Genomic DNA, 27,596 nt, shown 5'->3' with positions numbered 1-27,596 from the left:
CTGTGTCAGGTGGGCCTCCCTTACCTTGCAATCTTAATGACCTGGTGAGAAATGTGCTGGAGGACATAGGGAAAGGAACCAGTCAGAGAGCCGCCCCCCTCAACCCCCAAGATGCTGTGGGCCCCTCAGACAGGATTTCAAACAATGGAGGATTACCTGTAGACATGTTTGGGACATGTTAGGAGATAAATGGGTGGGTGGTGACCACAAAGAATTTGCATTTTTCCACATATATGATGTCTTGTGTCCCCTTTGGGACTCTACACTAGGTACTGAGTCAAGGAGCACACCTACACCAACACAAAGCAGACCATCCAACAGCAGCGTTCGTCCCTCTAATACAGGAATCATGAAGGTGGCAGCATTCAACATCCAAAAATTCGGAAGAACCAAGCTCTCAGATCCTGATGTTGTCGATATTCTTGTCAAGGTAAGGGAAAAATAAAAACAGATTAAATGTGTGTGGGAAGGAAAAAAAAGGAACGGCTATGGATTATTTTGGATCTAAATTGTTTTTCTCTATATATCCTAGTTTATCATGTATATATAACACTTTGGGCTCAAGTATCTTGTGTTTCAATGTGCTATAAAAATAAAATTACTTACCTTTATTTTTGTTGCTTGTTTTCATCCAGATTGCTTCACGTTATGACATCATTGTGATCCTGGAAGTGGTGGATGCTTCTGGGAGTTCTGTACAAATTTTCCTGGAGGCACTGAACAAGTAAAAAAAAACATCTTCATCTGTCTCTCTTGTGTTCTCAATGCAAAAGGGCAAATTACTTCATTAGCTCAACATAGATTCAAAGGCAAAATGGAGATTCATGGTGCAGATTTGCCTTAAGTGGAGAAGGACAGCAGTCATTATACAGTAAACGGTATACTGTATATATGTGTGTGTGTGTGTGTGTGTGTGTGTGTGTGTGTGTGTGTGTGTGTGTGTGTGTGTGTGTGTGTGTGTGTGTGTGTGTGTGTTCTGCGCGTGTACTGTTTATGTTTCAGCCTCAAGTGAGTGCAGTTCCTTTTCACTTAATCTGACTTAAACCTTTAATTTAATGTATTTATTTAAAGGCTGGTATATTTTCTTGAATGAATGAATGAATGAATGAATGAATGAATGATTGATTGGAGTTTGAGCGCCTTGTTTTATTACAGACGTTCCTTAATCATTGCTGGTGTATGTGCTCTGCAGGGCCAATGAGGAGCATCACTACACTCTACTAATCAGCCGTCGCCTGGGCAGGAGTCGCTACAAGGAGCAGTTCATGTTCTTATACAGGTCAGAACTGAATTGGCATAACTACTGTAGTGTATACGACACCATACAAAATTACATGACAGACGTATGCAGGGCTCTAAATTAACACCAGCCAACCGGCCAGATGCTGGTGAAATTTCTGTTTGGCTGGTAGAAAAGACCAACTTACAGGACACTCTGTCCCAGTGTTGAGTGTGTGTGTTTGCCGAGTAAGACTAACATCTACCAGCCATTTTGGCTAGTGATGAATTTAGAGCCCTGTAAAATATTGTTAAAAAAAATATATATTATGTTTGTCATCTTTGTTTGTGTCTCTGTGGTATTTATTTGCTCTTGTCTTTGCCTGCCCAGGGATGACCTGGTAGATTTAGTGGACTCATTCCAGTATGCAGACAAACAGTCTGGGGACGAGGACGCCTTTGAGAGAGAGCCTTACGTTGTGCGCTTTAAGAGTCACAACACAGGTAAAAACTTCACACCACACACACGCATGCACGCACACACACACACCCACGCGCACGCACACACACACGCACACACCCGCCCACGCACACACACACACACCCACACGCATGGGTAGGGTACGGCACGGGTAGGGTAGAATCTGGCCCACCAGTGAAATGGAGCTATTGTATGGATTTGAGGATGAGGCCCTTTCAGATAATTTTGTCAAAGCTGTCAGCAGCCCAGCACACACACAAAAGAAGCACAGACACTGGCTTTCCCCCTTCAACCCAAAGATCTGCATCGCAATATCCAGTTTCTGTGGAACAAATTGAAAGACCATAAGCGTACCTGAAAGCACAATTTGTACTGCATGCATACAGCATTGAACTGGATACTACTGAAAGACCTTGAGCCTTGAATTCCTGTTTCCTTTGTTGCCTATAGTGTTGAAAGATCTGGTGATGATTCCTGTCCACACCAAGCCTGAAGACTCAGAGAAGGAGCTCGATGAGATGTACGATGTCTTCCAGAGTATCAGGAGGAAATGGAAAACAGATGTGAGTATACAGATTATTACTGTGAATGGTGACATTTACTCTCAAAAATGTTTGTATAATTGAATACAACTTGTCTTAAAGGTGCACTGTGTAAGATGTGGCCTGAGTAGGTATTGCAACTACCCTGCTCATCGAATCTGTGCTGCTTATTGCCAAATATGATCTTTTCATGAATATTTACCAGTTAATAAACCAATATTTACTAGTATGACCAATTTTTTCAGCTAAAAATGGCTAATTCTTGAAATTGAAAAAAATGTCAGACCATGGCGAAGATCCCCCTTTTCATGTATGAAAAGTGCAATTTTCTCAAGTCATAATGAATAGGCCTACTTAGAATTTGATGGTGGTGGTAAGCATTCATGAAAAAAGGTAACATTTGTGAATGGGCAGCATGAATTCTGGAAATAAACAACTAAAAGTCTTACACAGTGCACCTTTTGTAAAAGCCTACAGCTGAACATTGGAATACACACAATGTGTTTTGTATTTCACAAAATTTCCATATGATTTCTTCTTTTCCATGTTAGAATGTGATGATCTTGGGCGACTTCAATGCAGATGGGTCGTACGTCTCCAAAAGAGACATGAAGGAGATCCGCATTCGCTCTGACAAGAACTTCCACTGGCTCATCAGGGATGACGTGGACACCACAGTCAACAAGGGCAACGACAACACCTATGACAGGTATGAAGCAGGGCTTGACACTGGCACCTGCAACCGTCCAAATGCGGGTTAAACTTGGTATAAATTTCACTTGCCAATTTGACAGGTGGGTTATTCCTTGGTATGACATAACAGAGTAGCCTATCCATCATTTGCATGTGACGTCAATGCAAATGATGGATATTCTGTTGTTTGCCCCTTGTGTATCAATTGTTTGTAGGCTATTTAAGTTCAAGAAAAAGCTCAGTTACTCAGTTTCTATTTGTTTGATTTATTATCCATGTAGAAATGTATGCACTCATCTTCTTGCTTTAGAATCTCATCTTCTGAAGTTAAATGTACAGAATCATTATAGAGAAAAAAAGAACAATATTAAATTCATGGCTATAGGCCTAGACTGGCTGAATGGCTAGTGACTCGGGAAAACAACTAGCCACAGTGGCCAATGAATGAAAAAGTTAATGTCAAGCCCTGGTATGAAGTGATGGATGGCCAACATAGACTCAGAGGGCACACTCCAATTCCACATACGTCGGTATTACAAATCGTCTGGTTTGACCTGTTCAAATCGGACAGGTAAAACAAGGTGTTTTGGAATTTGTGGCACTGGATTGTAATCTACGAAATTCAGGTTTTTGTTTTCACCTGATGATGTTTTTCTCTTGAATATGCGTCCCTGCCCTCCGCAACACTCTGAATCCAGGTTGCCCAACACATAGCCTACGCGTGTCTATGCACAGCCCATTGGTCCCACATCACTAAGACCAATTTTTAGGCCTTTTGGTCCCACAGCATATTCTTGCTGCTCCATGTACCCACATTTCCAAGAATCAAGTCAAATGTAGGCCCTATGTTCCATGGCAAGGAGAAAGGTGTATTCTCTTAGTTTACTAGGAAATGTGGGAACATGGAGGTGTGGAACATAGGGCCTTTATTTTCTTTAAAATGTGGGAACATGGAGCAGCAGGAATAAGCTATGGGACCATTGAGCTGTGGGACCAATGGACTGTGGGAACATAGAGCGGACCCCCAAGTGATGTGAGGTATGATCCACCATTAGGCCTATGCTCCTGCTGTGACTGTCATTATTTGATTATGCAAAAGGCACCTGTGGCATTCACTGCTTTCCCCTCGATGGCCCTTATCTGCATCTCTGTTTACAGTATTGACATGACCTCAGCCTGCTGCTGTTGACATCATGACCTCTACTGTATTCAGACTTCGCTTCGGGCCTTATCAGTGCTACCAAGCAGGCAGCAGCACCTCTGATATAAAATAAGTGAATGTTTTTTAGAACTCGTAGCACCACCAGACTTCAAAAGCTTTATCCACTAGTTCAGTGTTTCTTAATCTGGGGTGCGCCAGAGGTTTGAGGGGGTGCGCAGAATTTTGTGTTGAGGTTGTGACCGAATTACTGCTTGCAAACGTTATAATTAGGCCAAATTAAGACCGAATCAAAACATATTTTAAGGTATTGATTAATGTCTCAAGCAAGAATAATTGTAATTAATCATTTACTATTTTTTTGTGTGTATACACGTGTAGAAGTTTGGGTTGTGGGTGCACGGCTTGTCTTCGGCAAAGAGAATGGGGTGCGTTAAGAAAAATAGGTTAAGAACCACTGCACTAGTCGATTAGATTGATGAACATCTTCAGGACAGCCGAAGACTTGTACTACAACTTTTGTTTTTGATCCCCTTCGCACAAAGGATTATTTATTCATTGCCCTTTTGAGGAGAAAAAAAAACTAGATATCTTTATTCTCATATACCAGTATAATGAGATGTGAAAAAATACCTCTTGAATAATTTCCACAGGATTGTGGTGTATGGAGATGACATGGTGGAAGCTATAGTGCCCAACTCTGCTAAACCTTTCAACTTCCAAAAGGCTTATGGGCTTTCCATTGAAGAGGTAAGCATTACTATTTCAAACCTATGGCATCTATGATGATGTTTAAAGGGACACTGTGCAGGAAATGGTCAAAAAAGGTACTGCAACTATGCTGCTCATTGAAACTGGGCTGCCTATTGCCAAATTTGATCTTTACATGAAAGTTTACTAAGTAATAAAAAAATATTTTCTAGTGTGGTCCAAGTACAGTCATTTTTGCAGCTAAAAATGGATATTTTTGGAAATTCAAAATGGCGGACCATGGAGATGATCACCCTTTTCATGTATGAAATGTGCAATTTTTCCAGTCATAGTGAATACTTAGAATTTGATGGTGGTTGTAAGTATTCATGAAAAAGGTAACATTAGTGAATGGGCAGCATGAATTCTGGAAATAAACCACTAAAAATCTCACACAGTGTCCCTTTAAAGAGCCTTAGATAGAACCAGAAATGGCTTCGACTTTTTAAAATGCAGACCGTCATCAGAGCCAATGTGTCTACCCAATACTAGCTTTAACATGTTCAGACAATATAAACATGACCGCATTTTCATCATAGTTAGTGCTGCTGTTGATTCAAAATCAAGATGAACTATGAAAACATTAACAACCCAGTGTCACATTTCACATGGTGTGTAGTTCTTTTATCCAAATGAAACCATCCCTGCAAAATTTGAGAATAGTCTGACATTATATATCTATTAATAATTGTGTAGAAAAACTGTTGAGAACTAAAATCTTTAGTGGCGGAATACAATCTGAAACACTGTTGGCAACAATGGTTTTGTGTAATTCCAAACATTTGAGTAATCTCTAATATAAACAAATAATCTAAACCGCAACACCGTCCAAGCTGGAACATAAGTCAATGAAATGTCAAAATGAGTGAAATGTTTTTTGTTGTTTTGCAGGCGTTGAAAGTGAGCGACCATTACCCAGTAGAGGTGGAGCTGAAGAGAAGTGGCATGACGCGAGAGAGTAAGCAGCGCAACTGTAGTTTATTCCCAAATCATCTCCACCATCCCCATTCCCATACCCACAGTCACTCAACACAGAAGCAAACATAACAAAATGCACATCTATACAAAGCAATTTACAAAGACATCAGGACCAAAAATTTGAGTGATCTTGTGAGCAGTGGCGTAAACAGATTTGAATATTTGGGTAAAACCCAAGACAAAAATTCAGTGTTTTTTATTTTGTTGTTATTTATTTTCTCTGTTCTTAGGTTCTGGGAAAGTGAGTGCGGTGGACAAGAGCAAGCTGCTGAACACTAAGGAGTGGCGGGAGGATATACAGGAAATAAAGAGAGGCAATCTCCTGCTGGAGCGAGAGAAGCTGAACTTGGAGATTCAGATGCTGAGAATGCAGATGGCTAAGCTGGAGCACTAAGGATGCCCAGGAAGGGGGACAAATAAAACCGCCGGTGCTGGTCCACTGCTGTTATTACAATTAAATGTGCGGACATTTGCTACTACTAGACCCATGCTGTTACTGAATGATAATGAATTACGTCAACTACCCTTACAGAAGTGAAACTTCACTCCATGGCAACAATTTTATTTCTAAAGCTCATCATTCCAAGAGGCATGTAATACTCCAGTCATTTGTATTAAAAATATATTCCAAATGTGGACCCAAATAAAAAGGGGGAGATTTCCCTGGGGAGGTTTTCCCCAGTCTTGTAACACGTCTTCACACAGCACTTCATTTCTTCCCAGACTTCTTGATTCCACCACCCGCTGTTGAAAAGAATGAGAAAAGTGTTTTAATATCACTGCTCATAATCAAATGCTACCCCTCATCATCTGATGTAAAGGTGCTGGGATTTTGACATTTAAAATCTGTGCCATAATAAAAATTGCTTTACTGATCTTGCAGCAAGCTTTAGTTTCAGTCGCCATTTCTTTTTTTGTGGTGTTTTTGACTTTATTTATGATAGGGCGGAGAAGGTGGCGACAGGAAGCGAGTGGGGAGAGAGAGACAGGGAAGGGAAGGCAAAGGACCCGAGCCGGGAATCGAACCCGGGTCAGCCGCATGGTAGACGAGTGCCCTACCGGTTGGCCACAGTCGCGATCTTTTCATCAGGCACTCGTGACCAAAAGCTTGTAGCACCATCAGTAAAGCAATTTCTTGGAGATGGTCGGGGAAACAAACTTGACCTCTAAATCCACAGTTTAGTTTAACACTGACACCTAGTGGGCAACATTCAAAAACACACATCTCTCCCAAGTTTATGGTAGTGACTTCAGTGTTTTTTTTGGGGGGGTTGTTTGGAATCAAGGCATACATTTTCATTCTAAATGGAAATTTTCAATGTTTTAAACAATTTAAGCAAAGCAAGCTGATTAAACTCTACCGTGAAAAAAATGTGGACATAGTATGCAAATAGCAAACCGCGCACTATCATTATTAAGAGATACAAAGGCAGTTAACTGAAAGTACCTATTAATGTGCCTCAACTATTGAACAGGTGAGAAAACAACCCATCCTATTAGAATTATTCTGAAATACAAAGCCAGTTAAATCACAGTTAACTGAAAGTACCTTATGGGTCCTGAACCATCAGACAGGTCCCACCCTTCTCCCAAACATACATGCAAGTTCTCAGCCCACCAGCTCTGATTCCCATACACTACATTAGGGATGCACCGATACTGGTATCGGGTATCGGCACAGATACTGCTCATTATACTCGTACTCGTCAAACACTTGCCGATACCAGGCACAATACTGCTATTACATGAAACAATGCAAAATCTCATCACGTTCTGTGGACTTGAAAGCCGCATGGAAAAAAGTGCCACCTCATTCATTTACTAACATTTAAATTAGAGGTGCACCGAACTGAAAATGTGGGGCTGAAACCGAAACCGAATAATAATTAATCACTTGGCCGAATACCGAAACCGAATATTACAATTCAGTCAAAAGTTATCAAAAGTTAGGTTTTTCACAATTTTTAAATATTGGTTAAATCTATAGTTTACAATAAATATTTTGACATGTTTTTGATAGACAATAAATGTGTATTTGAAGTCTTAAAATGTTAGAGTAGAACTGAAATTAGTTTAATTAATGCTCATTTTCAATTAATTTTCTATTCGGCCTCCGATTCGGCCACTCAACTGACTTTCGGCCGAAAACCGAAAGTGTCTTTTTTTGTGTTTTCGGCCGAATATTTTCTGCGGCCGAATTTTCAGTGCACCTCTAATTTAAATCTACATGGAGATGGACAATAAAAAATATCACAGGTGGAAAAAACAAGGCCATGCATTTATTTTCATTGTATGTTGGTGGTAAAAGGTATCGGTACTCGGTATCGGCAATGTACTCGTACTTCAAAAAAGTGGTATTGGTGCATCCCTAACATCCTCCCCTAATCACCATTACTAATGTGGAGTACAAATCACTGGGGATCATCCACATAGCCTACAATCGAAGTTAAGCAAGTGATGTTTTAAAGTGAAGTGTTTACGTGTTCAACTTACTTAGAGGTCCTTGTCCTGCAGCCTTGGCCTTCAGGGCCTCCATAGCCTTCTGATCCTCCTTCTGTTTCTGCTTGAACGCCATGTCGTCCTGCAAAACATGCCCAGTTTTACATTATATTTTATAAATTATATGAAAAGGCCATGTCGTCTTGAAAATCACATTAAGATCCGGTTAACTGGTGGCTTTATTAAACGGTGACATCAAACATGCACTACCTCGTATAATACAACCAAAAGAAAATACTACGTTCATAATTAAAATGGTAAGGCACATGAGGAAAATCAGCAGAGTAAAAGGTGTGAAAGATATTTTTAAAAGGATAAAGATTAAGCTGTGATAAGATGGTTTAGAATTTGAAGTAATTATTACAGATGAACTCAACACGGTGACTCACATCATCCATATCTTTTGAAGCTTTCTTGGGTGCCTTCAGGGGCTTCTTTTTTCCTCCTGAAAGAAGAATTATTGATTTTTTTAAAAGCAGGATTGACAGCTGTAGCCGCAGAGGCCATTCCACCTAACTCCAAGCAAAGCAAAACACTTGCCATATCCCCACAATTCCTTTCCTGTGGCTTGTTGCCAGTGAGTTAGGCTACTGTTAAGAAAATACCTAACAATCAATTCACCAACACTTCTATCTAGAACTATAACAAAAATAGCCAGCCAATCCTCCACAGCGCCTGTCCGAAGCTAGCGAGTTGAACTAGAGGGGTTGGCTTGACAACGTTCGGCTGTGAGTGGGCATTTTCATGACAATTGTTTTCATCGGTCCACAAGCAGGCTGTCGATCACACGATGTGTTTCCAATTTCCGAGTGCCATTTGTTCTATACAACCGCATTTAATGACACATTAATGTACAGGGCTGGCGAGCACACGTCTATTTAGCCATGCATGTGGGTTAAGCGCCTTAGCTTCGGCTTTCCTACACCATGCTATCCAAGTTAGCTTAGCTGGATGAGTTCGCCTGCCAATTCACGTGGGGAAATGCTGCCCATTGCTCAAGTATAATAATTGGCATTCATATAGAGCTGTTTTTACCACAATCCAATGTAAAAGGTAGAAAAATACACCCATTACCTTCTCTTCCAGACATTATTACAGATATCAGGCCACTGGCTAGCTAACACACAACTTCTCGTCGATTTCCAAGTCCGCGCTATCAGGACCCTTCAACCGGATGTAGGGTAGCAGCGTACTGCCTGAATAAAAATAATCTTGTTTAGCCTGTCAAGTTCACTTCACTCCAATCACAAAGTCTTGATAATTTAGGACTCTTTTGAATGAACTGGGTGACAAGGGAACATCGGATTATTGGTACGTATGCTCTGGGATTGAGTAGAAAATGTGTGATTATGTTTGCAGGCAGTGAATCTATTACATTTTGCAATGATTCATTCTATAAGCTAAGTGTTAGCCTGGTGAGAAGCAAGTGAAAGATTGTGGGGAAGACAGATGTGCGAATTTGAATGACATTTTGCTTGAACCACCTGTCCTATGGTGTAAGTTACGGAAAATTGAAAATCGAACTGTCTGACGTTGTTAAAATGTAGTCTTCTTATAGACTTTCAAGGAGGGTAGTAGTTTTTGAACAGCATTTCATACCCAGTTGTTCTGAACTTCTGAGTGTGAATGGGAAGAGATGTTCCTCATAGTGTCATGTTCCTTATAGCTAGTCTCTGATGATGAATCATGTTTTAGGAAATAAACTTTGTATGTATGGTATTATGAATAAACTGTACTGTATGTGTGTGTAATTGCAGACCCAAACCCACTCAAAAGACTTATGTTTCACTCCACAACTGAACTGATCTTAATCCTGCCTCAGAGAGCCATCCCTGTAAATGTCATTTGTTGCCTTGTGTCATTTCAGGCTGGTGGGTGTGCCTAGGCTTCTAGCTAGACTGCTCAATGAGGTACAGGTCGTGCTGCATTCCCCGCACCATTGGCACGTATGCTAACCTTTACCATGGCAGTACCTGCCTCAGACAGGAGAGGTACCTCTACAGGGCATACTGCTCACATCCAAACCCACAGGGACAAGAACCAAAGGGCCCTTCCAAACTGGAGGCCATTCGACAGCACACACTTACCACCCTGACTAACCTGACGCAGCTCGGGAGACAGTGGGGCCACACCTCCATGCAGACGGCCAGCGCTACAGCAAACTACTGGTGGGCGAGATACGAGGAGTTTGTGGGTCTCAATGAGGTCCGAGATGCACAGACCAAGGTTACAGAGGTGGGTTTCCGGAAGGTGAAGTGGCACTGGGAGAGTTCCATTGTCATTGAGACACAACACACCACAGCACACAGTGCACACAACAAAATCATGCCTTACTCATGCAACGGGACAGCTCTGCAGGCCTGTGTTCCGATGGAAGCGCTTTGAGGGGCGTGGAGGGAAGATGAGAGAGAACGCTGGCTAATCACCCATCCACCCCGACGCCCACTTGGTGCTGTCAGGAATAGAACCAACATCCCTCGGCAACAAGCCTGACTCCTAACTAGCCCATTACTCCCAACTAGCCAAAGGCTTCACGGAAGTGAAGAGTCTGAAAAGAAAGATGTACATTAATGTCTAGTTTACTATTTTGATAATCTTAACCATATTTTCACATTGTGATCTCACTTATAATTCCATGTCTCGTTTTAGGCGGAGCAGTCGTTCATGGTTACCAGAGGCATGGTGCGTGAAGCGCACAAGAGCCTGGAGGCCCTTCAGGTGAAGCTGAAAGAGGTGAGAGATCGGCTGGACCGAGTGTCTCGAGAGGAGGTGCACTACCTGGAGCTGGCAACGCTGGAGCACAAACTACTGCAGGTAGGCCTACAGGGCACATGAACCACTGATGCTGAGTATCAAGGCTTGACATTAACTTTTTCACCCACCGGCCACTGTGGCTAGTGGTTTTCCCAAGTCACTAGCCATTCAGGTAGTCCACTAGCTACAGATTTTGAATTGTTTTTTTTCTTCTTCCTTTATCAAGATAGTGTACGTTTAACCTCAAAACATTAAGTGCTAAAGCAAGATGAGAGCATTGCTTTCTACATGGAAGTATATCAAGCAAATACAGTAGAAACTGTGTTACTGAGCTTTTTCTTGGACTGAAATATAACAGAATATAGGCTACTATGATATCATACCAAGGAATAAGCTGCCAGCCAAATTGGCTAGTGACACTGAAAGTATTAAAGCCCATTGGGAAACTCCAACTCCCATTGTCATTGTGACACAGCACTCCACAGCACACAAGTGAACACTGCACACTGCACACAACAAAATTGCATTTATGCCTCACCCGTGCAAGGGGGCAGCCCTCAGTGGCGCCCCATGGGGAGCAGTGCGGTGGGACGGTACCATGCTCAGGGTACCTCAGTCATGGAGGAGGATGGGGGAGAGCACTGGTTGATTACTCCCCCCACCAACCTGGCGGGTCGGGAGTCGAACCGGCAACCTCTGGGATGCAAGTCTGACGCCCTAACCGCTCACCCATTACTAGCCACAGCCAAGTTTTACCAGCATTTGGCCGGTTGGCAGGTGCCAGTGTCAAGCCCTGCTGAGTATTACAAACATAAGTAAAGATACAGTGTGTCATTTTACTAGTTTAGTTCTGTGTAAAGACATCCCACACACTGTCCATTCCACCAACAAACTTTAATATAATGTTTCGAAGAAGGTCGGATGACCAAAATGTTGCACAGTATTAAAGTTTGGTGGTGGAATGAACAGTGTATAGGATTTCTTAACACTTGCATGACAATCCCACTGGGATAATATCCTACACACCTGTCCAACTACAGAGGTGTGTAAAAGCGTCATTTTGGACTAGTTTATTTCTATATGTATGCTGAATTAAAGAAGTAAAGGACAGCACTCTTAAGGTTTGTGCTTATTTATTCACCCAAAAATGAATGCTGCCCATTCCCTAATATATTTTTAAAGAGAATATTCACTAAGTAAATAAACTAATATCTACAGATCTGACCAGTGTAGGTTTTGCACCAAAAATGTCTATGACTGGTGATTAATTCAAAATGGTGGATTACATGGAGAGGATCCACCTATTAATGTATGAAAAGTGAACATTTCCAAGCCACAATGAACACTTAATATATTCATGAAAAAGGTAAGCAGCATCAGTTCTGGAAAGAATCTACTAAAAAAGAGACAATGACTTGACAATGACTCGTAAATGTAAGATATTTTTGCTGTGCCTGATCAAGTCATTGAAGATACCATTGACCGTAAAGCAGTTGATTTAGCGTAGCCCTGTGTCTGTGCCTGATGTGAAGGGCAAGACCTGCGTGCAGGCGTCTCAGGTCATGTTCTCACATATGTACTGTGCGCATATAGGCTTTGCTATTAATAAACATGCCTTCAGGCCTGTAGATGACATCTGAGCCGCTATCTTCCTTCCTTCCCTGATCCGTCTTGATTTGCAGCCTTGGCTTAATGTTGAGGGAGATGGTCTTAAGATCAGAGGGTTGTAGGTTCAAAACCCACCCTTACCTCTCCCTACACCTCCTTCAATGGCAGAAGTGTCCTTGTGTAAGGCTACGTTTAACCCCACAGTGCTACAGGGACTGTGACCAATACCCTGTAAATAATCACTGTGAGTTGCATTGAATAAAAGTGTCAGCTAAATGAAATGTAATTTAATGTAATGTGTGTGTTGCAGGAAGAGCGGCGGCTGCGGACGGCTTATGAGGGCGCAGAGGAGGCTGAGAGGGAGAAGTTTGCGCTGTTCTCGGCCGGCGTGCGCGAGAGCCACGAGAAGGAGCGCTCCCGCGCCGAGCGCACCAAGAACTGGAGCGTCATCGGCTCTGTCCTGGGGGCCCTCATCGGCGTCATGGGCTCCACCTACGTCAACCGTGTACGCCTGCAGGAGCTTAAAGGTAATAAGGCAGTCGTGGTCTAATGGTTTGGGAGGTGGTCTTAAAATCAGAGGGTTGCATGTTCAAATCCTACCCTTATCGATCCCTTTCGCCCTCCATGGCTGAAGTGCCCTTGAGCAAGGCACCTAACCCATTGGCTCAGGGACTGTAATCAATACCCTATGAAAAGTAATTTTGCATAAAAGCATCAGCTAGTGTAAGTATAGTATGATGTCATGTCATGTCATGTCAGTATTTTAAGCGACTTTATAAAACGTATGTATTATTATTAGCAGTAGTATTTACGATTGTGGCCAGAGTAGACATTGCAGCTATGTTGCTAAGTAAGTTTGGCAGCTAAAGATGTCTAAAGATGCTAATGTCTATTTTTGGAAATTCAAAATGGCGACTGGATATAGACTTTTGACTTTTAAAATCCCTATATTGAACCATTGCAGAGAAGATCCACCCTTTTCTGTATGAACACTTACAGTACAACCGATGGGGGGTGTAAGAAAAATATATCTGCCAAATAAAATAAAATAGAGTGATAGTAATAATAATCATAACCAGCGCTCTAAATTAACTTTTTTAATCACCAGACAAAATGGCTAGTCAATGTTAATCATACTAACCAAACACACACTCACCGATGGGTCAAAGTGGCTAGTTAGTTGGTTTTTCTACCTGCCGAAATGAAATTTCACCAGCATTTGGCCAGTTGGCTGGTGTTAATTTAGAGCCCTGATCATAACACACCTTTCCTTTAAAGGCCTGCTGCTGGAGGCCCAGAAGGGTCCGGCCAGCCTGCAGGAGGTGATTCGGGACCAGGCCAGCCTCCACCGGGCCCTGGAGGACCAGCTGCAAGGCCTCATCGGGAGCCTCAAGTCCATGCTGACGGAGCTGGCGGAGAGGGCAGCCGCACCACCACCACCAGCACCACAGCCCTCCGTAGCAGCACCCACACCCGCACCAGCATCGGTTCTACCTCCACCTCAGCCTCCGGCACCTGTTGTGATCCAATCAGGCATATCCGAGGCCGCCGTGAACGAGGTCCTGCGGTACTCCCAGAACAGCCAGGTCTTGCTGGAGGGAGTCAAGACGCAGCTGGAGCAGCTGGGTGAGAGCATAAGGAGCGTCGCTACAGAGCTGCAGGAGGTGCGGAAGGTGGTGGAGACGCCACCTCCTCCGCCGCCACCTCCACCTCCTCCCGTCGTGGTGGAGAGGCCGGTGATTCAGGCAGAGGAGCAGCTGCTGGTGTGTGACACGGAGAGCGTCATGAAGGGACTGGATGAGGCCCAGCGGAGGCTGGAGACGCAGATCAACAGAGCCACGCTGTACAACACCGTGTTAACGTACACTGCTTTCGCTGTGACTCTGCCCGCTCTTTACTTAATATTCAAAGGCGCTTAATAGCTTACAGGGGCGTAAATTATACCCCCGCAGGGGGGCCCATACGCGGAGGGGGGCCCACATGGGCCCTTGACTTGAAGAAACGGGCCCCCTCTACATGATATTAGGCCCTCTTTTTTCGTTCAGGGGCCCATTCTTGGTAGCTTGCAGGGGGGCCTGAAGTATTTGCGTTACGCCAGTGATAGCTTAGTTGTCATTCCAAGGGGCCATATTAATAATATTATGTGAACATAATCAAGAGGACTATGAGCAATGCTGATGGTTCCGGTCAGTAGTTCCAGTGGTGTTTAACATGCCTTATGATCGTCAGGGAAATCATGCACTGATAAAATCATGCACTGATATAATGTAAATGACAGATCTTAAAATGTCAAAGTAATAAATGGACATCAATATTGCTGACAGTGTTATTTGTCTGTTTTTCTTTTCTCTGTTTTGTCTTATGGTAGAGAAGTAGGCTACTTCATACCTATAACTTCAACCTATACTTTTTCATCAAACACAAATTACACAGTATTGTATCCATCATCTGATTGAGTCATAAGACATATGAAGCTATCATGATCGGATCCATCACATTACTCTTATTGGCAAATTACATTAAACACATTAAATGCAACTTCATTTTATATTCTGTATAAAATAAGTTTTTACAAACCAGTCAGTGTGAAAACTAAGTGTAAGGTAACCATGCGTGTGTACAGTAGGCCTAAAGAGTGTCGAATAATTAGTGATCTCTCTGAAAATGTAACATTTCTTTGAAACACCTGTCACAACAACATGAAAGTTTGTAATATAGCCATTGTTTATGGACAGCCAGAATGTGTGAGGCCTATAATCAAATGTCTCATTAACTTCTATTCACAAATGTTATCATATCTATAGTAGCTGCTGTGTGTCCCATTTCCCCGGTCCCTGCACCACCGCAGAACTAATTTCAGATCAGCACTGACTGTGCATGTGCATGTACAGTACTGAAATCTTCCTCCCTTGAGTCTGCTTCAAATATCCCATGAGTTAGATCTCCCGCGAAACCATTTTGGTGCAGTGCAGAGCTGTAGAGAAAGAGTTGTCCTAAAGCCGTTGACGGCCGCGGACGAGCATGGCTGCTCTACATCCGGGGTTTCGCCGTCACTTCATTTTGCTCAAAGGGTCCTGTGCAGCAACGGGGACGCCATTGAGTGTCGTTGGCGTGTCGACCACTTCCCAGGTAAGTTGATATAATAGGGAGATTAATCAAAGTTGTCTGTCTTTGTCAGCGTAAGCTATCACAAGTACAGTCTCTGAGGATGTAATTTTGCCAGTTTGGGTAATATAAAATCACAATGGTAATGTGAAAAACCGTTAATCGTGTGGTAATAGCTAGCGTTTTCGCTTCTGGTTCAACTTTGGATTTGATGTGTTCGCAAAACATCGATGCTACCTTTCAATCTATATTTTAAACGATGACATGTCACATATTTTATAAGATACCGTCCTGTTGTCTTCTGTCAATATCCATACAGTCGTTGTGTTTGATTTCAGAGCTATTTTCTCTACAGCTCTGGTGCAGTGATGTTCCAGCCCCTTTGCACAACCCTCTTTAGAAAACAAGCCAATCGTAGTGGGAGGAAATGGGCTTTCATTACATTATTCATGATTTTTCGCGCGCTTTGTGATCACGTGGCCAATTCGCGCGAAAAGTTAGTCCATCCAGTAGAAAGTGGTGTGGACACAAGTGCCGAAAGTTGCTTGGAACAATGGCGGTACGTTTTCTTATTTTTATGTTATTTGTATTCGTGCAAATCGGAGATATTGTGTTGTCAATGCAAGCTATACATAAGTGACAATGTTCTTTGATTCGATTTTGGTGTACGGACGGTCGGTTTTGGTGTAATGTGTTGTGTCGTCGTTAGACTGCCAACAAGATGAAAGCATGGAAAAGTGCAGGCTAAAATATTTAATCTAGTTATAGTTATAATATATTGTCTACGGTTCCACTTGCTGTGTCATATTTAGTTCAACAGTATGGCTAATACGTTTAATACGATAGTGATGACAAATGAACAAATCACTAAGATAAACTTCACCTAGGTCCAAAACTAACACATCACACTTGTGATTCGTTTGCGTGACATCAGACATGACAGCTCACAATGTGATTAATGTTTGTAAACTTTGCTTCGATTTAGTAGATGTTTGTCAAACTTGGTAAAAGCTAGGTATTGTAGCATGCTTCCTTTGTTTGGGTGACAAGGCAGAAGAGCATACATTCAACAAGCTCTTCGCCTCAGCTTCTTGCAGCTAGGCAGTGTATAGGCCACAGGCATAGCTCTACACGTGACATTTTCTTTGCTGTTCAAACGTAAAACACAAGACATTTAGTTTCAATCTAGGTATGCATTCTTGTGAATGATTGGATTACGGGTGACTGCATGCCATCGATTGTGTTTCCAAGCACCTTTATTCGGCACATTGTTCGACGCAATTAGCTGAATAGTTCGATTTTTTTTCTCGTTTTGGATGACAGGATTCCTCAGAGTCGTACCACATGGCTACCAGCCCCAGAGGCGGACTGACGTCCAGTCCTGGTAGAGACCTGCCTCCCTTCGAGGATGAGTCCGAGGGGCTCCTCGGAGATACCTTGCCCGACGAGGAAGACGGAGATGGGGAGGAGCTGATCGGAGATGGGATGGAACGGTAAACACTGAACATGAGCTATTTTTATAGCATAATTAAGATGTTACGTTCAAAAGAATGCTCCTGGCCCTCTTATGACCCTCTTATGAGCCTATGTTTTTGTGCCAACTGTGTTTATTTTGACACACACATTACATTATTGTAACTGTGCAACCATGCTACTGTACATGTAAAACTCAACATGTAAACTCAAGTTGTAGTGAATGACTACAGGTAAATCATATGCAAGACAAGATAAACAAAGACTTGAGGTTGTTGAAGCTGAATTCTTTGTCAATTATGTGTTTGCATAGTGTAAATGCAATGCTTAATTGCTGTTTGTGCATGCATGTTATGATGCATAGCTGATTTGACTTGTCGTCCTTCTTCCTGTGTGCAGGGACTATCGTGCCATCCCAGAGCTGGATCGCTACGAGCATGAGGGTCTGGATGAGGATGAGGACCTGTCAGAACTGTCGCCAGGGGCCCGAGCCGCCGCCGAGGAGGAGATGAGGAGACGCGACCGCGAGATGGGGGCGGCCGGCCGCATGAGGAGGGGCCTGCTCTACGGTGAGTGGAGATGTCCAAGACCATAGATGTCATCTATTTTTTACTTTTTTTGTTATTGTGAAGCACATTGAATTGCATCTGTATATGAAATATGCTTTAGAAATAAACCTGCCTTGCCTAGATGGAGAGGAGCCTATGTCTCTGCCATATGAGACCAGACTCATGAGTAGAGACCTATGGAGACACCCAGAGATATTATTTAGGTGCCTGCCTTGCTCAAGGGCACTTCAGCCATGGATGGTGGTGTAGGTAGAAGTAAGGATGGGATTTGAACCTGCTACCCTCTTAAGAGCACCACCCTAACCATTAGGCCATGACTGTCTGCAAGTACAGTTAGGGCCAGAAATATTTGGACAGCAACACAATTATCATCCTTTTCCACCCTATACCCCACCAAAATGGATTTGAAATAAAACAAACAAGCTGTGCATTAACTGTAGACTCTCAGCGTTAATGTGAGGGTGTTAAAATCCATATCGCATAAACAGGAATGAAATAGCAACGTTTTTTGTGTGTGTTGCCCACTTTTCAAGGGATCAAAAGTAATTGGACAGTAGACTTCTCAGCTATTTTCCAGTCAGATGTGTGTTATTCCCATACTACAACATCACCAAGATGTCAATACAAGGTCTTAGAGTTCATTTGAAGTGTTCCATTTGCATTTCCATATATTTTTACGGAATATCCATGAGATCCAAAGTCCATCTGTCACCATCAGTGATGCAAGCCATCAAAAGGTGGAAAAAAATAAAAACAAACCCATTTTAGAGATGGGGAAACATTGAATATGATTAATTCAAGAGTTCAGAATGTTGGAAAAAAGAAATACCAGAGCAACACCAAATTACCTGGCAGACATGGAAGACAAATGCTGTGGATGACAAGCAATATTCTGTATCTGGTGAACAAAAACCCATCTCCCAACAGTTGGCCAGATGTAGAACAGTGTCCAGGTGAACGGTGGAGACATGTCCAAGGCAACAATCAAGAAAAAGATCAAGAAAGTTGAGGAACACTTCACCATAGGAAATACAGAGGGTTCACTAAAAGATGTAAATTATTGATTGCATCAGAAATAGCAATACCAGATTTGGCTTTGCCAAACAATGTCTTAAAAAGACTGTATAGGTCTTGAGCTACATCCTATGGACAGAGGAGACAAAATCATCTTGTACAAGGGTAATGGGAAGAAATGAGTGTAGAGAAGGGAAGGAACTGCTCATGATTCAAAGCATACCACCCAATCAGTGAATCATGGTGATGGTAGTGTCATGGTGTGGGCATGCATATCTGTCAATACGATTATTCCCTTGTATTTATTTATGATGAGGACTACCGACAAAAGCCACAGATTGAATTCTGAAGATTTTCAGGCTATATTATCATGTCATATTAAACCTAATGGTTCTGAACTCATTGGACAATGCTTCACATTGCAGATGGACAATGACCCAAAGCTTCATCTGAAAGCCACTAGCCATTTCTACTCCCAAAAAGTGGAATATTATTCAATGGTCCAGTCAATCACCTCACCTGAGTACGGGTGAGCAAGCATTTCACTTGCTGGAGGCAAAACTGAAGGGAAATACCCTAAGAATAAGCAGGAACTGAAGACTGTTGCAATAGAGAGCTAACCATAGGATCACCAGGGATAAAACCCAGTGTCTATTGATGTCTATGGATTGCAAATTACAGGCTGTACTGACTGGAAAGTATTTGCAACCAAATCATTAAAAATTGAAAGTTTGATGTATAAATACAAAACTGTCCAATTACTTTTGGTCCCTTAAAAATGGGGTGGCACTGATAGAAAATGTCATAATTCCTTCACAGTTCACTCGATTTGGACGCAAACACCCCCATATTAAAGCTGAAAGTCTGCTGTTAATGTACATCTCGTTTGTTTAATTTCAAATCCATTGGGATGGTGTACAGCACCAAAAACATGAAAATTGTGCAGATGTCCAAATATTTATGGCCCTAACTGTATGTTGCCTTATCAGCTTTATCTGGCCTAGTGTCCTCAACATGACTGGTTTCCGTTTCTGTCAACAGACAGCGAGGATGAGGACGACGACCGGCCGGCGAGGAAGCGTCGCCTGGCGGAGCGGGCGGCAGAGGGAGCAGGGGAAGGGGAGGACGAGGAGATGATTGAGAGCATTGAGAACCTGGAAGACATGAAGGGACACACAGTGCGTGAGTGGGTCTCCATGGCAGCGCCACGCCTTGAGATCTACCACCGCTTCAAGAACTTCCTGCGCACACACGTGGACGAGCACGGGCACAACGTCTTCAAGGAGAGGATCAGCGACATGTGCAAAGGTAGCGTAACCAATAGTTTTGCATCCACCTTCATCAAACGCACCCATCACTGTACATTAGTGCATACATGTGTGATGCAGGGGTTACTTGGCTGCATCATGGCTGGTGTATGACAGGGGGAGGAGGATCCAATAGGTTGGAAGAATTTGGTGTCAGAGGATCATACTTATTCATAGATTCTATATATTTATCAATCTGTCATAAAATATCTGAAATATTACCTATTAGTATTAAAGCCATTATCAAGCCGTTCTCTGGTTATTCCTGTACACAAACATACGTTTTAAATGTTGGTTTTGTATGAAAGTTTAGGCTTTGTAATAATGACCTTTTTAATTTCTCCTGACCTCAACAGAGAACAAGGAGTCTCTGCTGGTGAGCTACGAGGACTTGGCGTCCAGGGAGCACGTGCTGGCCTACTTCCTGCCTGAGGCGCCCATGGAGATGCTCAAGATCTTCGACGAGGCGGCCAAGGAGGTGGTGCTGGCCATGTACCCCAAGTACGAGCGCATCGCACACGAGATCCACGTGCGCATCGGGAACCTGCCGCTGGTGGAGGAACTGCGATCGCTCAGGTAGATCATTTAATTCATCCCAAACTTCCTGCAGGTACAGTAGGCTGCTGCCAAATTAATGGTTAGGGATTTGGTCTTGAGCTGAGGGTTAACCGATAACCTGACCTCAATAACAACGTCCCTTTGAAACACGTGCTGGCAAAACTTGGGTGAGGTGCCCACTCACTGCTGAGTGTCCCATATATTAGGCTGCTCTATCAATGTTTCAGCATTATTCGGTTGTCAGCTATGTCAGCCGATCGCGAACTGCTTTGCTTTTTTGAGTGTTTGCTCATAACTGCGTGCTGCTGGACCTTGTTCAGAAACCTCATTTGCCCACACTAACTCTCCATCTCTCTCTTTTCCTCTTGTCCTCCGCAGGCAGCTGCATCTGAACCAGCTGATCCGCACCAGTGGGGTGGTGACCAGCTGCACAGGTGTGCTTCCACAGCTGGGCATGGTCAAGTACAACTGTAACAAGTGTAACTTTGTGCTGGGGCCCTTCTTCCAGTCGCAGAACCAGGAGATCAAGCCTGGATCCTGCCCTGAGTGTCAGTCGCTTGGACCCTTCGAGATCAACATGGAACAGGTCAGCTTAAATTACATTGTTTAATCTGCCCCTGTGCTAAAACAAACAATGTGGCCATATTACCATTTTGAGTTTAGCGACCCTATGGTGGTAAATAGTTGTATAGGTAGTGGCATTGGCTCTTAAGGCATCTTGTTTAAAAGCATTTGCAGACCTTGTGCACTGCTATTCAAGTCAACTTGATCTGCGTGATTGTGGATTTGTAATTCAGTTTGCATGGTGCCATAATGCAAGTTTCTGGACTTCTATGACAAGCAGGTCTTTAAATTGACTCCAGCCAACTAGCCACTTTTAACCACAAGTGTGTGTTTGGCTGGAAAGATTAACATCTACAAGCCATTCTGGCTGGTGTTGTAAAAAGCCCTGATGACAAGCATTTGTTAATAAGTTTATTTTTCTTCGTCCTATAGACCGTCTACCAGAACTTCCAGCGCATCACGATCCAGGAGAGCCCTGGGAAGGTGGCGGCCGGCCGCCTGCCTCGCTCCAAAGACGCCATCCTGCTCGCAGACCTGGTGGACACCTGCAAGCCCGGAGACGAGATCGTAAGGCTGCCTTCCCCCACCTCACTCTCGCTGCCCTAGAATTAAATGAGGATAATTTTCATCTGATTCATTTGAATTGTAACAAATATTGAAGTCTGTATCAAAGTTGTACAAAGTATTCCCTGCTGACCTTTTTGATCCCGTTAGCTTAATTTATGTAATTGCAAATTGAAAAAAGCAAATGTATCAGCATAGTCAGTTTTACCGATTGCGCTGCTCATGTAATTACTGCACTTTTCCTGTGTTCGCTCACTTGGACAATCCTGCTTTGGTGCGTGTCATTTCTTTGTTAACGTGGATGAGATTGCTTATGGCCACGTTGCATGTCTTGATCACTTAACAGGAGCTGACGGGAATCTACCACAACAACTACGACGGCTCCCTGAACATGGCCAACGGCTTCCCCGTCTTCTCCACGGTCATCATGGCCAATCACATCGCCTGCAAGGACCAGCGCGTCGCCGTCGGCGAGCTCACAGACGAGGACGTCAAGGCCATCGTGGCCCTGTCCAAGGACGAGCGCATCGGGGAGAGGGTGAGAACACACACACACACACACCACTACACACGCATACATTCTGAATGCTAAAATGCATCTCAAACCCAACAAATTCATAGCCAGCATTATTTTAAAGTCATAACCATAAAAATCATATATTTTTTGCATCCGCACCAAAAAATGGTTAAGATCTGAACGGGCGTTGAATGTTTGTTAGAATTTGGCACAATTCTAAGGGTAATCGCACAATGTACTGACTGGCTGTTGTCCTTCCTTGCAGATCTTTGCCAGTGTGGGTCCCTCCATCTATGGTCACGAGGACATCAAGAGGGGTCTCGCCCTCGCCCTGTTTGGAGGAGAGCCAAAGAACCCAGGTGGGTACGATGGCAGACTCTGCACAGTCCCTTTTTCAAACTTCCTCTTCTTGCCCCTAGCTACTTTAACCTACACCTATTCACATTACCCCTACATACACTTTCTCTTTTGTTGCCTTTTGTGTATCTGTCCTTCTTCCGAGGGCAGTTCATAATCTGAACCTGTAAATCAATCGTGGTCAAGCACAGAACTATTAACCTTCAGATTTACTACACTTACTGCTCATTTTGCCACCTAGCGAGTAGGGCAGCAACAAATATTCTCAAATTGTCCATGTACTGTACTTGAACATCAAGTGTTTAATTTTAAAACCATCTCAACCACACCAACGCGGCATGTCTATGTCCTGGCAGATGGTGATCATGCATACATCGCCCACCTCTAACCTCCTTCCCCTCTTTATTATGGTGCGAGTGCAGGTGGCAAACACAAGGTGCGCGGTGACATCAACGTGCTGCTGTGCGGTGACCCCGGCACAGCCAAGTCTCAGTTCCTCAAGTATGTTGAGAAGGTGGCCAGCCGTGCGGTGTTTACCACGGGCCAGGGGGCCTCCGCTGTGGGTCTCACCGCCTACGTGCAGCGTCACCCCGTCACCAGAGAATGGACTCTGGAGGCAGGAGCCCTGGTGCTTGCCGACCGCGGAGTGTGTCTGATTGATGAGTTCGACAAGGTGAGGAGGAGGATGGTTGGGATTAAGGCCATATTTTTTTGCAGGATGGTTGGGAAGGCCTTTTGAAAAATATGTAGGTTCCCTCCCGAGACTTGTTCAACTAACATGGAAATTGTACACCCAAATATGACATTACATTTGACAGACGCTTTTATTCAAACCATCTTCCAAAAGAGACCTAAACGGCACCTAACAATATGTGTGGAATTGGAGTACACAGACATTAGAGTTTTTTTTTAATCATTATTAGAGTTTCTTTTGTGGGCTTCAAGTTTCTAAGTTTGTGTGTGTGTGTGTGTGTGTTTGTGTTTGTGTTTGCAGATGAACGATGCAGATAGGACCAGTATCCACGAGGCGATGGAGCAGCAGAGTATCTCCATCTCCAAGGCCGGCATTGTCACCTCCCTACAGGCTCGCTGCACTATCATCGCTGCGTCCAACCCCATCGGTTAGTCTCTCTCTCTCTCTCACACACTCTCTCACACTCACACACAACTGCTTTCTTTTGTTCGGGGCTCCTGCACATTTGACGTTGCGTAATGGAACATTTTGTACCGCTTTACATTTAGTGTGTCCCTTTTTGATGTTAAAATCCATCTCTGACCATCTTTTTGAGACTGTGTGAAGCGTTGACGTCTGAAATCCTTGTAACTGAACCTTTTCCCCTTCGCTTCCCCTGCAGGAGGGAGATATGACCCCTCTCTAACCTTCTCTGAGAATGTGGACCTGACAGAGCCAATCATCTCTCGTTTTGACATCCTGTGTGTTGTCAGGGATACAGTGGATGCAGTTCAGGTAAGCATTCATAGAATTAATTCAGAATTCTTACATTACCACGCCACCAGTTTGGCCAAAAATTCTGAATCTGAATCCCCAGCCAGTATTATTTGTGTCTTACCTTGCTAATGTTTTCTGTGATGTTCTTGTATGGTGCTGTTGGTTATTTTTAAGGATTTAGAGAGTATTTAAAGTCAAAAGTTTTGTTTTTGTGCCATGAAATTAACTAATTAATGCAATGGAGACAAATAAGCTCTGAATAGAAAACCTTTTGCCATTCACCCTGTCGTGTGACATGCACACCCTCCCTCTCTTAACTAATGTACGGCCACCATCTCTACCCCTCACCCCAGGACGAGATGTTGGCCCGCTTCGTGGTGGGCTCGCACATCAAGCATCACCCGGGCAACAAGGAAGGGGGCGTGGCCAGCCTTGAGGAGATGGTGCTGCCCAACACGTCGGACGTGCCGCCCATCCCCCAGGAGCTGCTGCGCAAGTACATCATCTACGCCAAGGAGCGCGTGCACCCCAAACTCAACCAGATGGACCAGGACAAGGTGGCCCGCATCTACAGCGACCTCAGGAAGGAGTCCATGGTGCGTACAGAGACACAGACCCTGAATCTCTAATGGTGCACTTCGAGCACTATGTTTCAGTGCGCAAGTAATACGCCATACGCACTGCAACATGGACACTGAAGTGCACCATTTGAGATTCAGCAATAGCCTCTGGTTTTTGGTTTGAAGCAGACATTTTTTTTAATTGCCACCCTCAATCAATGGTCACACTCCACATTGCTCAGTTTCATCCCAGTACTTAATTTTAGATTACTTAAGATTTGACTGAATGAAACCATTAGTTGTCTGGCATGCATTGTAATGTCCTGTAGAATGTTGACAACCAGACCAAAAAAAAAATGTTCAGGAGAATGGAAGAGAGCGGTGTTGCCTAGCTTGTTGTTATTACTACTGTTAACAGTATTTCTAAATCCATCTTTTCCTCTTCCTCTCTCTGTCTCTCAGGCGACGGGCAGCATCCCCATCACGGTGCGCCACATCGAGTCGATGATCCGCATGGCGGAGGCCCACGCCCGCATGCACCTGCGCGACTACGTGCTGGAGGACGACGTCAACATGGCCATCCGCGTCATGCTGGAGAGCTTCATCGACACCCAGAAGTTCAGCATCATGAGGAGCATGAGGAAGGTGAGCCACTCTAGAGAGGAAATGGAAAACATCTTCGATGGATTATTAATTCCTCTAGTTAATTAGACCACGTTAGCAGAGGCGTGGGGCATTTTGACAACCCAACAAGAAACTACTTTTCTTACCTTTCTCTTCTCCTCCTCCAATCAGCCGTTTGCAGACTCACAGCAGGGTGGGGTCCAATGAGTCAAACGATTTCCCTGTCACCATAAAGGATTTCGGTCTTCTGAATTATTGTAAAAATTATTGTAAAAAAGTACAGGCCAAAGTGCATTTTTTTGGCATGACTCAATGTGGCCACAGGCCTAGTGATGGTCACTCGTGAACACAGAATTTTTTTGAGCTGTTCTTGTGCTGAGACACTGCAATATTTTATTGAGCTGGTCTTGTGTTTTCGCTCTTGACAAACTAAGCTTTCAATCTCCACATGTCTTGTCTTGGCAGACGTTTTCGCGCTACCTGGCCTTCAAGAGGGACAACAACGAGCTGCTGCTCTTCATCCTGAAGCAGCTGGTGGCTGAGCAGTCCAGCTACCAGATGAACCGCTACGGAGCCAAGCAGGACACCATCGAGATCCCAGAGAAGGAGCTCGTAGACAAGGTAAGCACACTATGCAGACAGCCATGGGTGTGTAACACTAGGGGTGCGTTCCAATATGCAACCTTGCGTCCTCCACTTGTGTTTGTGGCCTCGTACCAGCAAGTAATATGTCATGATGACATCACCTGACAACAGCATTATAATTCAATATCTCACAGAAGCTCAATTGTAAAGTAACTTTCTCATTTGCAAACTGGATAGTGAATGAAGAATAGTCCCCCAAAAATTGTTGTGGCTAGGCTGACAGCTGGGAAACGTAACTGTTTTCTCAACGGAGGAGGGGCCAGGAGAACGAGGCCAGGAGGCAGGGCGAGGCCACAAGCACAAGTGGAGGACAGGAGTGTGCATATTGGAATGCGCACAAGGTGGGGATCATGGAGACATGTCATGTCACAAAGTGCCCATCCCAGGAAAAGGTGCAGGGCTAAGGCTGACAAAGTTTGGAGCATAGAGAATCAGATGGAAGACAATCTGCTCGAAATGTAATCCTGAAAAGAAAAAAGGATTTTAAGTGTGCAGACTCATCACTCTATACTTCTCTATACATCAGTCATATCAGAGGAGTGTTCTTTCTATAGTGTGCTGTATGCCCATCTATGGATAGGTCTTCAGCATTAATTTAACACTCATGTACTGTATGCCTGACTTGTATTTTCTCTTTGTGTCCCATCTCAGGCAAGACAAATCAACATCCACAACATGTCAGCCTTCTACGACAGCGAGCTCTTCAGAGGCAACAAGTTCTCCCATGACGGCAAGAAGAAGCTGATCACTCAGCGGTTCTAAACGGCGCCGAGGAGCAGCTTTCAAACCGGGAGGAAGTCCTGGATGTGTATACTGTGTATATTGTCACCTGCTGGGTTGAGGACGCCCTAGGGCTGACATGGACATAAAGAAAAGCCTCTTGTTTGGAGGGGTGCCGTTCTCACATTCCTCTAGTAGGGCCTATGATCTTTTCATCATGAAATATGAAGAAAGGAAAGATGTTTAAAGATGCATTCTGTACTACTTTTTTGTGTTACAAAAAAAATCTGCAACTGTTTTAAAAAGTAAATAAATAAGACGTGTGAAATAAGCAACTCTTTGAATTGAGGTACCTACATGCGCATAGAGGTAGAATAAGGAATAACATAAAATGAGTGATTTCTAGCAGGGTCTATAATTGAAGCTGTAAATGACATGATGTGATGGTAAAAATTGAGAAATTATGCAAAGTAAAAGCTATGGAGTTAATGGTACTACGAACTCCCAAGCCACCAGCATCCCGTAGAGAGACCATGCCAAGGCATCTTACTTGGTTTCAAGTAGTTGTGTAGCGTTTGAGGATTGCAGGATACTACACAAGAACAGTTAGGTGACAAGATTACACCCATCTAACCGTATAAATCAGGTTCAAGAATTTAAAGTACATGTGGCATGGATAGACATCTCTGCAGGTTCCCTGCCTCCCATATTTCAATAACAGTTAATGTATGGTAGTTAATGTTTTGCCACCTGATGTAAAGCAGTAAGTGAAACAAATTGTCATTTTCTCCCATATGCACAATGGAAAAAAATCCATTTGAGGTATTTTCTAACTGATCCTACGTAGTGACATTGGTGTAACAAGTAATATGACTAAACAATTCAGT

At 43.5% G+C, this 27,596-nt stretch overlaps 4 protein-coding genes across 5 annotated transcripts; 3 read left to right on the top strand and 1 right to left on the bottom strand.

Moving 5' to 3' along the window:
* The first annotated feature begins 174 nt into the window (after window positions 1-174).
* LOC134462188 (deoxyribonuclease gamma-like) lies at window positions 175-6,215 on the top strand. The gene is made up of 10 exons (XM_063215091.1): window positions 175-193; window positions 345-430; window positions 636-724; window positions 1,193-1,279; window positions 1,610-1,722; window positions 2,150-2,262; window positions 2,793-2,950; window positions 4,747-4,843; window positions 5,735-5,801; window positions 6,052-6,215. The coding sequence occupies exons 1-10, from the start codon at window positions 190-192 to the stop codon at window positions 6,213-6,215; spliced, it is 978 nt and encodes a 325-aa protein (XP_063071161.1). The 5' UTR covers window positions 175-189.
* Window positions 6,003-9,509, bottom strand: tma7 (translation machinery associated 7 homolog). The gene is made up of 4 exons (XM_063215090.1): window positions 9,395-9,509; window positions 8,710-8,765; window positions 8,315-8,402; window positions 6,003-6,565 (listed from the first exon to the last, which is right to left on the bottom strand). The coding sequence occupies exons 1-4, from the start codon at window positions 9,408-9,410 to the stop codon at window positions 6,531-6,533; spliced, it is 195 nt and encodes a 64-aa protein (XP_063071160.1). The 5' UTR covers window positions 9,411-9,509; the 3' UTR covers window positions 6,003-6,530.
* A 3-nt stretch (window positions 9,510-9,512) lies between these two features.
* ccdc51 (coiled-coil domain containing 51) lies at window positions 9,513-14,999 on the top strand. Of its 2 annotated transcripts, none has more exons than XM_063215082.1 (5): window positions 9,513-9,631; window positions 10,188-10,555; window positions 10,970-11,134; window positions 12,993-13,209; window positions 13,961-14,999. In XM_063215082.1, the coding sequence occupies exons 2-5, from the start codon at window positions 10,226-10,228 to the stop codon at window positions 14,599-14,601; spliced, it is 1,353 nt and encodes a 450-aa protein (XP_063071152.1). In that variant the 5' UTR covers window positions 9,513-9,631; window positions 10,188-10,225; the 3' UTR covers window positions 14,602-14,999. The 2 variants fall into 2 exon arrangements, with proteins under 2 accessions (XP_063071152.1, XP_063071153.1); XM_063215083.1 differs by lacking the exon at window positions 9,513-9,631 and adding an exon at window positions 9,743-9,816.
* Window positions 15,000-16,272: 1,273 nt separating this feature from the next.
* mcm2 (minichromosome maintenance complex component 2) lies at window positions 16,273-27,040 on the top strand. The gene is made up of 16 exons (XM_063215076.1): window positions 16,273-16,346; window positions 17,111-17,280; window positions 17,660-17,829; window positions 19,885-20,151; window positions 20,507-20,726; window positions 21,087-21,294; window positions 21,705-21,839; window positions 22,183-22,374; window positions 22,619-22,712; window positions 23,133-23,383; window positions 23,705-23,831; window positions 24,066-24,178; window positions 24,514-24,756; window positions 25,183-25,365; window positions 25,810-25,965; window positions 26,641-27,040. Exons 1-16 carry the CDS (start codon window positions 16,341-16,343, stop codon window positions 26,749-26,751), a joined length of 2,646 nt encoding a protein of 881 aa, XP_063071146.1. The 5' UTR covers window positions 16,273-16,340; the 3' UTR covers window positions 26,752-27,040.
* Window positions 27,041-27,596: the final 556 nt, after the last annotated feature.

This window comes from Engraulis encrasicolus, chromosome 14, assembly GCF_034702125.1.
Source record: "Engraulis encrasicolus isolate BLACKSEA-1 chromosome 14, IST_EnEncr_1.0, whole genome shotgun sequence".
Taxonomy (NCBI): Eukaryota; Metazoa; Chordata; class Actinopteri; order Clupeiformes; family Engraulidae; genus Engraulis; species Engraulis encrasicolus.
Note: the sequence above shows the minus strand (reverse complement) of the source record. Positions and strands in the feature narration are given on the sequence as shown.

What these genes read in the sequence shown, in the direction of transcription:
- tma7 (XM_063215090.1), bottom strand. An exon ending in CTTCAAAAGATATGGATGAT is followed by an intron (nt 8,403 to 8,709) that starts GTGAGTCACCGT and finishes CATGTTTTGCAG; the next exon opens with GACGACATGGCGTTCAAGCA. An exon ending in TGCAGGACAAGGACCTCTAA is followed by an intron (nt 6,566 to 8,314) that starts GTAAGTTGAACA and finishes TCTTTTCAACAG; the next exon opens with CGGGTGGTGGAATCAAGAAG.
- mcm2 (XM_063215076.1), top strand. An exon ending in ACGAGCGCATCGGGGAGAGG is followed by an intron (nt 22,375 to 22,618) that starts GTGAGAACACAC and finishes CCTTCCTTGCAG; the next exon opens with ATCTTTGCCAGTGTGGGTCC. An exon ending in ATACAGTGGATGCAGTTCAG is followed by an intron (nt 24,179 to 24,513) that starts GTAAGCATTCAT and finishes CCCTCACCCCAG; the next exon opens with GACGAGATGTTGGCCCGCTT.
- ccdc51 (XM_063215082.1), top strand. Translation starts at nt 10,226, where the DNA reads ATGAGGTACAGGTCGTGCTGCATTCCCCGCACCATTGGCACGTATGCT. An exon ending in TGGAGCACAAACTACTGCAG is followed by an intron (nt 11,135 to 12,992) that starts GTAGGCCTACAG and finishes TGTGTGTTGCAG; the next exon opens with GAAGAGCGGCGGCTGCGGAC. An exon ending in ACGCCTGCAGGAGCTTAAAG is followed by an intron (nt 13,210 to 13,960) that starts GTAATAAGGCAG and finishes TTTCCTTTAAAG; the next exon opens with GCCTGCTGCTGGAGGCCCAG.
- LOC134462188 (XM_063215091.1), top strand. An exon ending in TTGTCGATATTCTTGTCAAG is followed by an intron (nt 431 to 635) that starts GTAAGGGAAAAA and finishes GTTTTCATCCAG; the next exon opens with ATTGCTTCACGTTATGACAT. An exon ending in TTCCTGGAGGCACTGAACAA is followed by an intron (nt 725 to 1,192) that starts GTAAAAAAAAAC and finishes TGTGCTCTGCAG; the next exon opens with GGCCAATGAGGAGCATCACT.